Source organism: Staurois parvus, unplaced genomic scaffold (genome assembly GCF_062004578.1).
Source record: "Staurois parvus isolate SC_StPar_1 unplaced genomic scaffold, SC_StPar_1.0 ptg000456l, whole genome shotgun sequence".
In the NCBI taxonomy this organism is placed as follows: Eukaryota; Metazoa; Chordata; class Amphibia; order Anura; family Ranidae; genus Staurois; species Staurois parvus.
The window spans coordinates 790593-807763 of record NW_028318252.1 but is presented as its reverse complement, the minus strand read 5'-3'; the positions used below and the strand labels follow the sequence as shown (position 1 = coordinate 807763).

Below are 17171 nucleotides of genomic sequence, written 5' to 3'. Positions count from 1 at the left end.
TTAACTTGGAGTTCAGCTTTCAGCAATCTCCCACTGACTGAAGAAGAGCAAGGTCCTCACTAGCACTGCTGTAGCTTCTCCTCCCCCTTTTACCTACTGAGCCTGGCAGCGCTGTACCACCCCGACTGGCACCGCATGAACCAGGGAGAAAAGGTGCTGCCTGATAAAATATTTCTGTCCCTCCAGCTCACTCTGCCACACAGCCAACCAGGTAAGTACTGTGTGACCATGGCAGGAGGGATTCATGCTGGTGGGAAGCTGTTTAGCCTCAAGGTCAGTAAAAAGAGAGCAGCAGGGTGGGGTTAGCGGAGGAGAATTGTCTAGGAATGAGTTTCATTGCACTGCAGATAAAGTTAGTCATTTGTAAAACGGCTTCAGCTTGGTTTGTGTACAAATAACAGCATCAATGTAATGTTCTGTGCCAATCATGCTCTCTAAACCGTTTTTGTTTTGTAGTCTTCTGGATCGCTTCTGATTTTTAACCATTTCAATACCGGGCAATTTTACACCTTCCTGCCCAGGCCATTTTTCAGGTTTCAGCGCTCTCACACTTTGACAATTGCGCAGTCATACAACACTGTACCCAAACTAAAATTTTATCATTTTCTTCACACAACTAGAGCTTTCTTTTGGTGGTATTTAATCACCGCCGGGGTTCTTATTTTTTGCTAAATTAACAAAAAAAGATCAAAAATTTTATGAAAAAAACACGTTTTTCTTTGTTTCTGTTATAAAAGTTTGCAAATAAAGAATTGTTCTTCACAAATTTAGGCTGATATGTATTCTGCTACATGTCTTTGGTGAAAATAACCCAAATTAGGATGTATTTTTTAGTTTGTAGGAAAGTTATACAGTTCACAAACTATGGTATAGATCTGAAAATTGATCAATCCTGAAGTACTGACGGCCAATCTAATTTCTTGAGGTCCAAGAATGTCAGAATAGTACAGATATCCCCCAAATGACCCCTTTTTGCAGAGTAGACAGTCCGACGTACTTCATAAGAGGAATGGCGAGTTTTTTGAAGTTATATTTTTTTTGTCATAATTTTTTGGAAAATAAAAAAATTAAAAAAATTATTTTCACTATTTCTTTTTTTTACATACTGTCACCAGTGCAGTACAGCGTCATCATTTAACTGGCATGGCGGTGAACAGGGACACTGACTGTTACAGTATGAAAAAAAAAATATATTTTTTTTATTATTTTTAATTTTGTATTACTTTTTTTTTTTATTTTTTTAAGATTTGTTTTTCATATTTCACTATGACCAAAGTAGTACAATGTTACCATAGTAACATTGTACTACTTTGGGGAAGTGATCAGTATTTTTTATTTTTTTTTACACAATTTGCTTATAGCAAAGAATTACTTTGCTATAAGCAAGCATTTACCAGAATGACATTGATTCATTCAGGTTTTTTTTTTTTTTTTGTGCTTAGCTGTGATTTGGCCACAGCTAATCACATGACATGTGCATGTGACCTGCTGTGACCATTTACAGCTAGGCACTAGTATACAATGGATGGCATGAATGAAGCCATCCATTGTATACAACTGTCATGTGACCTGCTGTGATTGGTCACAGCAGGTCATATGGTATCAGCAACGGGGGCCGGTACTCAGATCTGTTATCGGCCGTGTCCGAGCTAAACGGCCGGTGACAGATCGCGCCGCTGCGCGGCTCTGCAACCACGCAAACTGCGCATGTGCTGGAGGACGCCAAATGGCGTACACCCCGGAAAGCTAAAGCATTTTTGTGGCCACCAAACGGCTATAGGCCGGGCGGCAAATTTAGAATTGCTCCTACTATGGAGTTGTGTCATATAATATGAGCCTTTGGGCCTATTATGGAAGCGTGAACATATCTTTTTGATCATGTGAGTGCATAAAGGGCAGCCTTTTTTAGGTTAAAGCGTTTTTTTTACAGTATTGCACTATTTGTGTTTTTATTTGTTTTTCATTGTCGTCTAATTGTGGGAAATGTTTTTGGAGGATATCAAGTACAGAGTTATCTGGGGAGGATATGCTCAGTCTATAACGCTTGTTTGACTCTTTAGCCATATCAGAAAAGAGTCCATTCCATCTGGTGAGTGGGGATTGGAGCAGTAATCACGGATGGTGTGAGCACATTTTTGTTGAAGATTTTTTTGGAGCACTGTTTTTAGGATTGAGCATAATTTATATTTTTAAGATATATTTTTTATATATTTTTGGGAGTAATTACAGGGGTAATAGGACACCCGGGAGCCGGGTTACTGTAATAAGATATTACAGGAATAAGACACTCGGGAGCCGGGTTACCGTAATAAGATATTACAGGGTAATAGGACACCCGGGAGCCGGGTTACTGTAATAAGATATTACAGGAATAAGACACTCGGGAGCCGGGTTACTGTAATAAGATATTACAGGGGGAATAAGACACTCGGGAGCCGGGTTACCGTAATAAGATATTACAGGGGGAATAAGACACTCGGGAGCCGGGTTACTGTAATAAGATATTACAGGGTAATAAGACACTCGGGAGCCGGGTTACCGTAATAAGATATTACAGGGGGAATAAGACACTCGGGAGCCGGGTTACTGTAATAAGATATTACAGGGGAAATAAGACACTCGGGAGCCGGGTTACCGTAATAAGATATTACAGGGAAATAAGACACTCGGGAGCCGGGTTACTGTAATAAGATATTACAGGGGTAATAAGACACTCGGGAGCCGGGTTACCGTAATAAGATATTACAGGGGGAATAAGACACTCGGGAGCCGGGTTACTGTAATAAGATATTACAGGGGTAATAAGACACTCGGGAGCCGGGTTACTGTAATAAGATATTACAGGGTAATAAGACACTCGGGAGCCGGGTTACCGTAATAAGATATTACAGGGTAATAAGACACTCAGGAGCCGGGTTGCCGTAATAAGATATTACAGGGGAATAAGACACTCGGGAGCCGGGTTACTGTAATAAGATATTACAGGGTAATAAGACACTCGGGAGCCGGGTTACCGTAATAAGATATTACAGGGGAATAAGACACTCGGGAGCCGGGTTGCTGTAATAAGATATTACAGGGGAATAAGACACTCGGGAGCCGGGTTACCGTAATAAGATATTACAGGGGGAATAAGACACTCGGGAGCCGGGTTACCGTAATAAGATATTACAGGGGGAATAAGACACTCGGGAGCCGGGTTACAGTAATAAGATATTACAGGGGGAATAAGACACTCGGGAGCCGGGTTACCGTAATAAGATATTACAGGGTAATAAGACACTCGGGAGCCGGGTTACCGTAATAAGATATTACAGGGGAATAAGACACTCGGGAGCCGGGTTACCGTAATAAGATATTACAGGGGGAATAAGACACTCGGGAGTCGGGTTACCGTAATAAGATATTACAGGGTACTAAGACACTCGGGAGCCGGGTTACTGTAATAAGATATTACAGGGGTAATAAGACACTCGGGAGCCGGGTTACCGTAATAAGATATTACAGGGGTAATAAGACACTCGGGAGCCGGGTTACCGTAATAAGATATTACAGGGGTAATAAGACACTCGGGAGCCGGGTTACCGTAATAAGATATTACAGGGTAATAAGACACTCGGGAGCCGGGTTACCGTAATAAGATATTACAGGGGAATAAGACACTCGGGAGCCGGGTTACCGTAATAAGATATTACAGGGTAATAAGACACTCGGGAGCCGGGTTACCGTAATAAGATATTACAGGGGAATAAGACACTCGGGAGCCGGGTTACCGTAATAAGATATTACAGGGTAATAAGACACTCGGGAGCCGGGTTACAGTAATAAGATATTACAGGGGGAATAAGACACTCGGGAGCCGGGTTACCGTAATAAGATATTACAGGGTAATAAGACACTCGGGAGCCGGGTTACCGTAATAAGATATTACAGGGGTAATAAGACACTCGGGAGCCGGGTTACCGTAATAAGATATTACAGGGGGAATAAGACACTCGGGAGCCGGGTTACCGTAATAAGATATTACAGGGGTAATAAGACACTCGGGAGCCGGGTTACCGTAATAAGATATTACAGGGGTAATAAGACACTCGGGAGCCGGGTTACCGTAATAAGATATTACAGGGTAATAAGACACTCGGGAGCCGGGTTACCGTAATAAGATATTACAGGGGTAATAAGACACTCGGGAACCGGGTTACCGTAATAAGATATTACAGGGTAATAAGACACTCGGGAGCCGGGTTGCCGTAATAAGATATTACAGGGGAATAAGACACTCGGGAGCCGGGTTGCCGTAATAAGATATTACAGGGGAATAAGACACTCGGGAGCCGGGTTACCGTAATAAGATATTACAGGGGGAATAAGACACTCGGGAGCCGGGTTACCGTAATAAGATATTACAGGGGGAATAAGACACTCGGGAGCCGGGTTACCGTAATAAGATATTACGGGGAAATAAGACACTCGGGAGCTGGGTTACTGTAATAAGATATTACGGGGGAATAAGACACTCGGGAGCCGGGTTACCGTAATAAGATATTACGGGGGAATAAGACACTCGGGAGCCGGGTTACCGTAATAAGATATTACAGGGGGAATAAGACACTCGGGAGCCGGGTTACAGTAATAAGATATTACAGGGGGAATAAGACACTCGGGAGCCGGGTTACCGTAATAAGATATTACAGGGTAATAAGACACTCGGGAGCCGGGTTACCGTAATAAGATATTACAGGGGTAATAAGACACTCGGGAGCCGGGTTACCGTAATAAGATATTACAGGGGGAATAAGACACTCGGGAGCCGGGTTACCGTAATAAGATATTACAGGGGTAATAAGACACTCGGGAGCCGGGTTACCGTAATAAGATATTACAGGGTAATAAGACACTCGGGAGCCGGGTTACCGTAATAAGATATTACAGGGTAATAAGACACTCGGGAGCCGGGTTACCGTAATAAGATATTACAGGGGTAATAAGACACTCGGGAGCCGGGTTACCGTAATAAGATATTACAGGGGAATAAGACACTCGGGAGCCGGGTTACCGTAATAAGATATTACAGGGGGAATAAGACACTCGGGAGCCGGGTTACCGTAATAAGATATTACAGGGGTAATAAGACACTTGGGAGCCGGGTTACCGTAATAAGATATTACGGGGAAATAAGACACTCGGGAGCCGGGTTACTGTAATAAGATATTACAGGGGGAATAAGACACTCGGGAGCCGGGTTACAGTAATAAGATATTACAGGGGGAATAAGACACTCGGGAGCCGGGTTACCGTAATAAGATATTACAGGGGAATAAGACACTCGGGAGCCGGGTTACCGTAATAAGATATTACAGGGGGAATAAGACACTCGGGAGTCGGGTTACCGTAATAAGATATTACAGGGTACTAAGACACTCGGGAGCCGGGTTACCGTAATAAGATATTACAGGGGTAATAAGACACTCGGGAGCCGGGTTACCGTAATAAGATATTACAGGGGTAATAAGACACTCGGGAGCCGGGTTACCGTAATAAGATATTACAGGGTAATAAGACACTCGGGAGCCGGGTTACCGTAATAAGATATTACAGGGGAATAAGACACTCGGGAGCCGGGTTACCGTAATAAGATATTACAGGGTAATAAGACACTCGGGAGCCGGGTTACAGTAATAAGATATTACAGGGGGAATAAGACACTCGGGAGCCGGGTTACCGTAATAAGATATTACAGGGTAATAAGACACTCGGGAGCCGGGTTACCGTAATAAGATATTACAGGGGTAATAAGACACTCGGGAGCCGGGTTACCGTAATAAGATATTACAGGGGTAATAAGACACTCGGGAGCCGGGTTACCGTAATAAGATATTACAGGGTAATAAGACACTCGGGAGCCGGGTTACCGTAATAAGATATTACAGGGGTAATAAGACACTCGGGAACCGGGTTACCGTAATAAGATATTACAGGGTAATAAGACACTCGGGAGCCGGGTTGCCGTAATAAGATATTACAGGGGAATAAGACACTCGGGAGCCGGGTTGCCGTAATAAGATATTACAGGGGAATAAGACACTCGGGAGCCGGGTTACCGTAATAAGATATTACAGGGGGAATAAGACACTCGGGAGCCGGGTTACCGTAATAAGATATTACAGGGGGAATAAGACACTCGGGAGCCGGGTTACCGTAATAAGATATTACGGGGAAATAAGACACTCGGGAGCTGGGTTACTGTAATAAGATATTACGGGGGAATAAGACACTCGGGAGCCGGGTTACCGTAATAAGATATTACGGGGGAATAAGACACTCGGGAGCCGGGTTACTGTAATAAGATATTACAGGGGGAATAAGACACTCGGGAGCCGGGTTACAGTAATAAGATATTACAGGGGGAATAAGACACTCGGGAGCCGGGTTACCGTAATAAGATATTACAGGGTAATAAGACACTCGGGAGCCGGGTTACCGTAATAAGATATTACAGGGGAATAAGACACTCGGGAGCCGGGTTACCGTAATAAGATATTACAGGGTAATAAGACACTCGGGAGCCGGGTTACAGTAATAAGATATTACAGGGGGAATAAGACACTCGGGAGCCGGGTTACCGTAATAAGATATTACAGGGTAATAAGACACTCGGGAGCCGGGTTACCGTAATAAGATATTACAGGGGTAATAAGACACTCGGGAGCCGGGTTACCGTAATAAGATATTACAGGGGGAATAAGACACTCGGGAGCCGGGTTACCGTAATAAGATATTACAGGGGTAATAAGACACTCGGGAGCCGGGTTACCGTAATAAGATATTACAGGGTAATAAGACACTCGGGAGCCGGGTTACCGTAATAAGATATTACAGGGTAATAAGACACTCGGGAGCCGGGTTACCGTAATAAGATATTACAGGGTAATAAGACACTCGGGAGCTGGGTTACCGTAATAAGATATTACAGGGGTAATAAGACACTCGGGAGCCGGGTTACCGTAATAAGATATTACAGGGGAATAAGACACTCGGGAGCCGGGTTGCCGTAATAAGATATTACAGGGGAATAAGACACTCGGGAGCCGGGTTACCGTAATAAGATATTACAGGGGGAATAAGACACTCGGGAGCCGGGTTACCGTAATAAGATATTACAGGGGTAATAAGACACTTGGGAGCCGGGTTACCGTAATAAGATATTACGGGGAAATAAGACACTCGGGAGCCGGGTTACTGTAATAAGATATTACAGGGGGAATAAGACACTCGGGAGCCGGGTTACAGTAATAAGATATTACAGGGGGAATAAGACACTCGGGAGCCGGGTTACCGTAATAAGATATTACAGGGGAATAAGACACTCGGGAGCCGGGTTACCATAATAAGATATTACAGGGGGAATAAGACACTCGGGAGTCGGGTTACCGTAATAAGATATTACAGGGTACTAAGACACTCGGGAGCCGGGTTACCGTAATAAGATATTACAGGGGTAATAAGACACTCGGGAGCCGGGTTACCGTAATAAGATATTACAGGGGTAATAAGACACTCGGGAGCCGGGTTACCGTAATAAGATATTACAGGGTAATAAGACACTCGGGAGCCGGGTTACCGTAATAAGATATTACAGGGGAATAAGACACTCGGGAGCCGGGTTACCGTAATAAGATATTACAGGGTAATAAGACACTCGGGAGCCGGGTTACAGTAATAAGATATTACAGGGGAATAAGACACTCGGGAGCCGGGTTACCGTAATAAGATATTCCCAGATTGTAAGCTCGAAAGAGTAGGGCCCTCTTACCCCTCGTGTGCTGTTCGTAGCTGCTGTAATGTTTCATGTATTGTCCCCCCCTCTATTGTACAGCGCTGAGCAAACCCTTTGGCGCTATATAAACTCAATGTAATGTAATGTAATATTACAGGGTAATAAGACACTCGGGAGCCGGGTTACAGTAATAAGATATTACAGGGGGAATAAGACACTCGGGAGCCGGGTTACCGTAATAGGATATTACAGGGGTAATAAGACACTCGGGAGCCGGGTTACCATAATAAGATATTACAGGGGTAATAAGACACTCGGGAGCCGGGTTACCGTAATAAGATATTACAGGGGTAATAAGACACTCGGGAGCCGGGTTACCGTAATAAGATATTACAGGGGGAATAAGACACTCGGGAGCCGGGTTACTGTAATAAGATATTATAGGGGTAATAAGACACTCGGGAACCGGGTTACCGTAATAAGATATTACAGGGTAATAAGACACTCGGGAGCCGGGTTACCGTAATAAGATATTACAGGGGAATAAGACACTCGGGAGCCGGGTTGCTGTAATAAGATATTACAGGGGAATAAGACACTCGGGAGCCGGGTTACCGTAGTAAGATATTACAGGGGGAATAAGACACTCGGGAGCCGGGTTACCGTAATAAGATATTACAGGGAGAATAAGACACTCGGGAGCCGGGTTACTGTAATAAGATATTACAGGGGTAATAAGACACTCGGGAGCCGGGTTACCGTAATAAGATATTACAGGGGTAATAAGACACTCGGGAGCCGGGTTACCGTAATAAGATATTACAGGGTAATAAGACACTCGGGAGCCAGGTTACCGTAATAAGATATTACAGGGGAATAAGACACTCGGGAGCCGGGTTACCGTAATAAGATATTACAGGGTAATAAGACACTCGGGAGCCGGGTTACCGTAATAAGATATTACAGGGTAATAAGACACTCGGGAGCCGGGTTACCGTAATAAGATATTACAGGGGGAATAAGACACTCGGGAGCCGGGTTACCGTAATAAGATACTACAGGGTAATAAGACACTCGGGAGCCGGGTTACCGTAATAAGATATTACAGGGTAATAAGATACTCGGGAGCCGGGTTACCGTAATAAGATATTACAGGGGTAATAAGACACTCGGGAGCCGGGTTACCTTAATAAGATATTACAGGGTAATAAGACACTCGGGAGCCGGGTTACTGTAATAAGATATTACAGGGGGAATAAGACACTCGGGAGCCGGGTTACCGTAATAAGATATTACAGGGTAATAAGACACTCGGGAGCCGGGTTACAGTAATAAGATATTACAGGGGGAATAAGACACTCGGGAGCCGGGTTACCGTAATAAGATATTACAGGGTAATAAGACACTCGGGAGCCGGGTTACCGTAATAAGATATTACAGGGTAATAAGATACTCGGGAGCCGGGTTACCGTAATAAGATATTACAGGGGTAATAAGACACTCGGGAGCCGGGTTACCTTAATAAGATATTACAGGGTAATAAGACACTCGGGAGCCGGGTTACCGTAATAAGATATTACAGGGGAATAAGACACTCGGGAGCCGGGTTACCGTAATAAGATATTACAGGGTAATAAGACACTCGGGAGCCGGGTTACAGTAATAAGATATTACAGGGGAATAAGACACTCGGGAGCCGGGTTACCGTAATAAGATATTACAGGGTAATAAGACACTCGGGAGCCGGGTTACATTAATAAGATATTACAGGGGTAATAAGACACTCGGGAGCCGGGTTACTGTAATAAGATATTACAGGGTAATAAGACACTCGGGAGCCGGGTTACCATAATAAGATATTACAGGGGTAATAAGACACTCGGGAGCCGGGTTACCGTAATAAGATATTACAGGGTAATAAGACACTCGGGAGCCGGGTTACCGTAATAAGATATTACAGGGGGAATAAGACACTCGGGAGCCGGGTTACTGTAATAAGATATTATAGGGGTAATAAGACACTCGGGAACCGGGTTACCGTAATAAGATATTACAGGGTAATAAGACACTCGGGAGCCGGGTTACCGTAATAAGATATTACAGGGGAATAAGACACTCGGGAGCCGGGTTGCTGTAATAAGATATTACAGGGGAATAAGACACTCGGGAGCCGGGTTACCGTAGTAAGATATTACAGGGGGAATAAGACACTCGGGAGCCGGGTTACTGTAATAAGATATTACAGGGAGAATAAGACACTCGGGAGCCGGGTTACTGTAATAAGATATTACAGGGGTAATAAGACACTCGGGAGCCGGGTTACCGTAATAAGATATTACAGGGGTAATAAGACACTCGGGAGCCGGGTTACCGTAATAAGATATTACAGGGTAATAAGACACTCGGGAGCCGGGTTACAGTAATAAGATATTACAGGGGGAATAAGACACTCGGGAGCCGGGTTACCGTAATAAGATATTACAGGGTAATAAGACACTCGGGAGCCGGGTTACCGTAATAAGATATTACAGGGTAATAAGATACTCGGGAGCCGGGTTACCGTAATAAGATATTACAGGGGTAATAAGACACTCGGGAGCCGGGTTACCTTAATAAGATATTACAGGGTAATAAGACACTCGGGAGCCGGGTTACTGTAATAAGATATTACAGGGGGAATAAGACACTCGGGAGCCGGGTTACCGTAATAAGATATTACAGGGTAATAAGACACTCAGGAGCCGGGTTACTGTAATAAGATATTACAGGGGGAATAAGACACTCGGGAGCCGGGTTACTGTAATTATCAGAATATGATTGTATTTCCTCAGGATGGTGACAGAGGGAGAGCCGGGAAGCCTGGTGAAGGTGCTCTATCTAGTGGTGCTCTCAGTATCATGCGGTATGCAGTTTTGGATGACTTTTATAGCAGGTGAGACCTTTTCCTCTTTATCTTTCTCTGTTTTGTAGATTACTCTCCCAATTCATCTCTTCTCTGGGTTGTATCCACTTTGCAGTATCATTTCTGACACATATTTTCTTTCCTGTAGGGTTTGTGTTGAAAAGGGGGGTGGCCCGGCACACATTTTGGTTGGTACACAGTAAGCTGTTCCCATATTATTATCACATAGTCATGTGTTTCTCTTTTTTTAATGTATTAGTGTATGCTTTGTACCACCCACGGCACCTGCTTTCACCCAGCGAGACTGTGCAGGAGAGAGTTTTATCTGTCCTCTACCTTTCTCACTCATCTTTTTAAACCACACTTCTCTTCTGTCTTCTATCTGGTGCTTTACAAACTCTTAGATGGTCAGTCCACCCAAAACTGGCATTTCATTTTTTTGATGGCTGTTGGAGATTTAAACCACCTTAAATTTCTTATATTTGTCCTAAAGTGATAATACACCTTTGCTAAATATTGCCTATGCAGGTAAGGGGTATCTGTAGATGAAAATAAACGGTGCAGCTTTGATTAATGTTGAATAATACCCTTGCTATAGGTGTAGGCCATTTCTGTACCCCATTCTGTCCTGCTTTGTTGCTAGGATGTTTCTAATACACTCCCAGCTGTTACTGTTTGCCTCCACCATCATAGGAACGAGCTCTCCCAACACTGGGGGGGCTGCTGCACCAGGGGAGAGAAAGTGCATGTGAGGGGGTAGAATTGGAGAAAAAGCTCACTCCTGTGATGGTGGAAATGAACAGTAATAGCTGTTACTGAGTGTCTTAGCAATGTCCTAGCAACAAGGCAGGACAGGATGACGTCATCTCTAAAAGTCTTTCGGTCAGGCATTGGGAGGTACAGAAATGGCCTACACCTATAGCAAGGGAATTATTCAACTTTGGTCAACACAGTTTGTTTTTATCTACAGTACAGAAGCCCCTTATCTGCAAAGGCAGTTTTTTGATAAGTGAACCAACCCTTTAAGCTGGACATGCATTATGTAAATTTTGTCCTGTTTCTGATGAACCAGACCGAATTTGCTTTGTGAGTGGCCCTGTCATCCCCTCCTGTCCGACATCCTTTGATTGAAAAATTGAAGGAGCCAGGTGGAATATCATCTGCTGAACTTTGGCTACGTCCAACTAGATGCAGCCAATGTTCAAATATTTTATGCAGGGACAATGATCACATTCTCTCCATCAGTTGTGGGCAATTCATTTTCCCAATGGACCACATGAAAAAACTGGGACTGTTGTGAAGGAAAAAAACAAAAGTTTAGTGCATAGTAAAAAATATTTTGATTAAACCAGCAACCTTAGATGAACAATCCTGGACTGGGAAGGTCCGTTAGTACGTAATCATAGAGAAAACAAACAGCTGGCGCTAAGAATCAAAGGTACAACTGCTCACGAAATAGTGTGCACACTCACAATTATTAGTAGTGAAGAAATGTCCTGTGCAGATCTGCTGGTCACAATATTGGTGTGGGGTAGGCTGGCAAAAACAGTGGGGGAGTTGACAGGCACAGGGGGATAACTGGCAGGGCTGCAAGCACTGACTGGAAGGAGAGAGCCTGAGATCGGTGGCAGGAGAACATTGGGATGTCCCTTAGGCAATGTTCTCCGGCCAAAATCAAGCCGCCCTGCTGTACCATATCCCCTCCTCAGGCTCTCCCCTTCCAGTTCTTGCAGCTCTCCACTCGCTGAGGAAGGGGCATGCTGGCAGTGGAGGCATTGCAGGCCAGATAGGGACAGCCAAAGGGACAGATGTGGCCCTGGGGCCCAGTTTTCTCAGGTCTGGTCTAACTGGTGGTTATATAGAGGATGTCCTAGCAGCATTGCAATATTAGTCAGTACTAGTGTGCAAAGGTGTATTTAGTTTGGATGAATAAATCCTATTGGGTGTCCTGCATATGTGAATGTTGCTGCATTATGTAAAACTATTCTTTTTTTTTTTGTCATTTTTAGAATGAGGTACCTTGAGATAATTTGCATAATTTCAAAGGGTGCCTTGACTGAAAAAAAGATAGAGAAACACTGGTCTAGAGTACAGTTCCCTGAGCCCTGTAGGGAACCCTGTATACATGTATACACTGCATTCCCAAAAGTATTAGGACACCCCTCCAAATCATTGGATTCAGGTGTTCCAATCACCTACCATGGCCACAGGTGTATAAAATCATCACCTAGGCATGCAGACTTCTTCTACAAACATTGGTGAAAGAATGGGTCGCTCTCAGGAGCTCAGTGAATTCTGGCGTGGTCCCGTGATAGGTTGCCACCTGTGCAATAAGTCCATCCGTGACATTTCCTGGCTACTAAATATTCCACGGTCAACTGTTAGTGGTATTATAACAAAGTGGAAGCAACTGGGAACAACAGCAACTCAGCCACCAAGTGGTAGGCCACGTCACATGACAGAGCGGGGTCAGTGCATACTGCAGCGCACAGTGCGCAGAAGTCACCAACTGTCTGCAGAGTCAAAAGCTAAAGACCTCCAATCTTTGTGTGGCCTTCAGATTAGCATAGCAGTGCGTAGAGAGCTTCATGGAATGGGTTTCCATGGCCGAGCAGCTGCATCCAAGTCTTACATCACCAACTGTATTTCAAAGCGTCGAATGCAGTGGTGTAAAGCACACCGCCACTGGACTCTAGAGCAGTGGAGACGTGTTCTCTGGAGTGACGAATCACACTTCTCTGTCTGGCAATCCGATGGACATGTCTGGGTTTGGTGGTTGCCAGGAGAACGGTATTTGACTACATTGTGTGTAAAGTGTGTAAAGTTTGGTGGAGGGGGGATTATGGTGTAGGGTTGTTTTTCAGGGGTTGGACTTGGCCCCTTAGTTCCAGTGAAGGCAACTCTTAAAGGCGTCAGCATACCAAGACATTTTGGAGATCTTCATGCTCCCAACTTTGTGGGAACAGTTTGGGGATGGCCACTTTCTGTTCCAACGTGACTGCGCACCAGTGCACAAAGCAAGGTCCATAAAGACATGGATGAGTGAGTTTGGGGTGGAGGAACTTGACTGGCCTGCACAGAGTCCTGACCTCAACCCGACAGAACACCTTTGGGATGAATTAGAGCAGAGACTGTGAGCCAGGCCTCCTCCCCCGACATCAGTGCCTGACCTCACAAATGTGCTTCTGGAAGAATGGTCAAACCTTCCCATAGACACCCTCCTAAACCTTGTGGACAGCCTTCCCAGAAGAGTTGAAGCTGTTATTGTTGCAAAGGGTGGGCCAACCTAATATTGAACCCAATGGATTAAGACTGGGATGCCATTAAAGTTCATGTGCGTGTAAAGGCAGGCTGCCCAATGCTTTTGGCAATATAGTGTATATGCACTAAAGACCTGACAAAATAATTAATACAAAGACTCTAGGGAAGAGCTATTCTTCTACTTAATGGAGACCTCAGGCTTGGATCTTGAGTGTAAAAGTGGGCTAATGATTGGCCAGAAGTCTCCAGACAAGGATACTGGGTGGTAACTGAGAGGTGGACTGTGTAACCCATGTGGTCTGGGATGGAATGTTTTGTGATCTTAATAGGAGACAAAAACTGATAAAGAAAGTCAGGGTGGGGGCTCCACAAAATTAATAGGGTTCATGTAGAATTTTACTACTCCTTTGTATCAGACACCTGAAAGATCCCCTCACAGTGTGGTAGGAGCTGTCTTGATTATAAAACAACACAAAATAGGGGAGACCCTACTGGTCCATTGGGCTGATCAAGGATTTCCGCATGCAATTACTCAGCAGAAAGCCTTCATGTTTCTACCTGAGTTGTGCAGGGCGGGGATGGAGGTCATTGAAAAATTGCATTATCAGGCTGGAGGAGGTATCCTGGTCCTCTGGACTCAGATGGATGGCTCTGGATATGCAAAGGGGTCACTGCACCTTTAGGGTAGGGTTCTGAGAGGCTGCAGGTCTGGCTCCTGTAGTTGGAGTAAGGCCTAGCTTTGCAAAGTGGTTGGTGGCTTCCATCTCTGTTGTTACTATGTGATGCCTGCCCTTATACAGGCTTAGCAAAATGAAGGGGAAGCCCCAGTAATGTTGAATCTGGTGCGCTTGTAAGATCTGTATGAAGGCTTCACCTCCCTTCTTTTTTGAATCGTGGATATTCAAGCTGGTAAGAGTAGCCTTGAACGGCTGGGATGTCTTTCTCCTGTCTTTGGTATGGTAGAAGTTGAGCTTTACCACTAAATCCCTGGGAGGGCTCACTAGTTTGTTTTTAGCAATGGCAACACAACGAACACTGCCCATCTCTAGTCTCTCAAAGGGGATCTGAGGACATAGTTCCTTGAACAGAACTGTGACTGTGGCATTAAGGTCCACCATAGTCTCTGGAATGCCCCTTACAACCCGGTCGCATAGGGTGCATCTTGGCATGCGATTTTCATGCCATGCGACTTGCAAATCGTATGCCAAGTCGCACCCTATTGTCCACAATTACGGTCAGAGCCGCAACGATTTCTAAAGTAGTACATGCACTACTTTGCATGTGATTTGCATACACATCTGTGTCAGATGTCTTGCAAATCGCACTTGAAATCAGCATGTCCCCCGACTTTGAACTTGTGCGACTTCACTGTAAGCCGCATGATTTCAAAGTCGGGCTTGATGTGACTGGGGTGTTAACCTGAGATTGGATCTTCTGTCCTGTTTTTCACATCTTCCAGTTTCTGGTGAAGGGTTTGAATATCCCAGTTGAGATAATCCATATCTTCTTTGTTGCTCCCTAAACACTTTAGTTACATAGTGTATGCAGCCTTCAAGCTGCTGGGTGTGGTATTCCAGCTCCAGGATTTCATGTGTTAGCTGATCCGTGATGTTCGTGGAAGTAATAGGATAGTTTGGAACCAATGCAAGAGTCCAGGCTTCTCTACAGGGTCCTGCGTTTTGAAGAAGACAGTGGATCCATGTAGGGCTTTTTGCCACCAGCCTTGTTCCTATGTAGAGGACATGCGGGTGCCATTTTGTCTGAGGCTCTTATCAAAGACCTCTTAAGTAGAGAGCTGAGTGGACCGCTGTTTAACCTTGGTGGCAGAACTAGGTATCTCATTGCTCATGTTCCATTATATGGAGAACCAAAGGGTGCCACTTGGGAGCAGTGGCTGCTCCCAAGTGCTATTAAAGTCCAGACTTTCCTATAGGAAGAGTAGAACTGGTCTAGAAGGTAACTATCATCCAGACCCGTGCATATGCAACCCCTAAAAAATATATTTTAACATTTTTTTTTTTAGTACTGAATATAATATCTTAAAAATAAAAAGGAAAACTGGATATACCTTTACTATACACCTCCCCTTATCCCTTTGAGGACCATAAGATTACGGAAAGCCAAAAGAATCAATTTTTTGTTTTTAAAGTTCGTACACTTCAGTTGCTGTAACTAAGCCATTTCATGAAATAATTGGCAAAAAGCTAGATCCATTTGTTGTTTGTTGATAAAAACTAATATTTTGACTCGAACCAAAAAAAAAAGAGTTTTAAGTTCTTAATCAGATGATACAGGCAATTAAAAACATGGGACAAATACGTCCCTTGGTCCTCAAAGGGTTAAGTTTTACTATCTTTTTCTATATCTCTTCTGGCCTGACCTGTCACTGACTCCTTCTCTTACCTTTTTTTTTTTTACTTCCTCTAACAGATTACCCGCTTCTTTATATCACTTATTGTGTCTGTATTGAATGCACGCTGGTTCTCACCCTCCATGTATGAGGTCATGTTCAAGATGCATGTCATCAAGCGGGAGTACAGCCAGCCTCAGAAGATAGCATTCAGACTTGCAGGGTTCCGGCGTACATACCGGAGAAATCCCAAATACTTGGCCCTGCAGAATTCCTTCCTACACTACCATGACATCTCACCTCTCTGTAACCTGTTGTCATTGATGTGTAATGGAGCCAATCTTGTGTTCACTGCCCAACTGCTGCCCACTTTGTAGACCTTGGGGAGGGGAGTATATAATCATGACAATTCAGGAACATCTATTTACTGCCATGTGCAAAAAGATAAACTTTCCTTCATTTCTGGATCCTCCTATCCAAAAATGCAAGATTGGTTCACGTTATTTTTAATCTTTGTCAATAAAATATTTGCTTTATATTTGTATTAACTAGTGTGATCTTAATGGCTTCTTAAAAGTTCTGTTTACTTGTTCATGTTTCAGGTATTCCAAAAATGTTGTTAATGAGGTGAACCAATGTTTAGGGGTGTATTTCTTTCTTTTTAGCAATTCACTGCGCTGAACAAATGTTTTGCATTGATTTAAAGGGGCCAATACCACATTTGGGCCACTATATGGCGCTGAGTATCATAGGAATTTCCTATGATACTTAAAGTGGAACTCTGCCAGTCAACATTGACTATTTGTAATCTTTATGCTGCTAGCATTAGTAAATAGATAGGAAAGTATATCCTATTTACTTGTTTTAAACTTTTAATTTAC

General features: G+C 44.0%; 1 protein-coding gene across 1 annotated transcript; it reads left to right on the top strand.

Moving 5' to 3' along the window:
* On the top strand, positions 1-16838 carry LOC149452897 (transmembrane protein 205-like). The gene is made up of 4 exons (XM_089688818.1): positions 1-211; positions 10609-10709; positions 10828-10997; positions 16371-16838. Exons 2-4 carry the CDS (start codon positions 10610-10612, stop codon positions 16665-16667), a joined length of 567 nt encoding a protein of 188 aa, XP_089544944.1. The 5' UTR covers positions 1-211; position 10609; the 3' UTR covers positions 16668-16838.
* Positions 16839-17171: the final 333 nt, after the last annotated feature.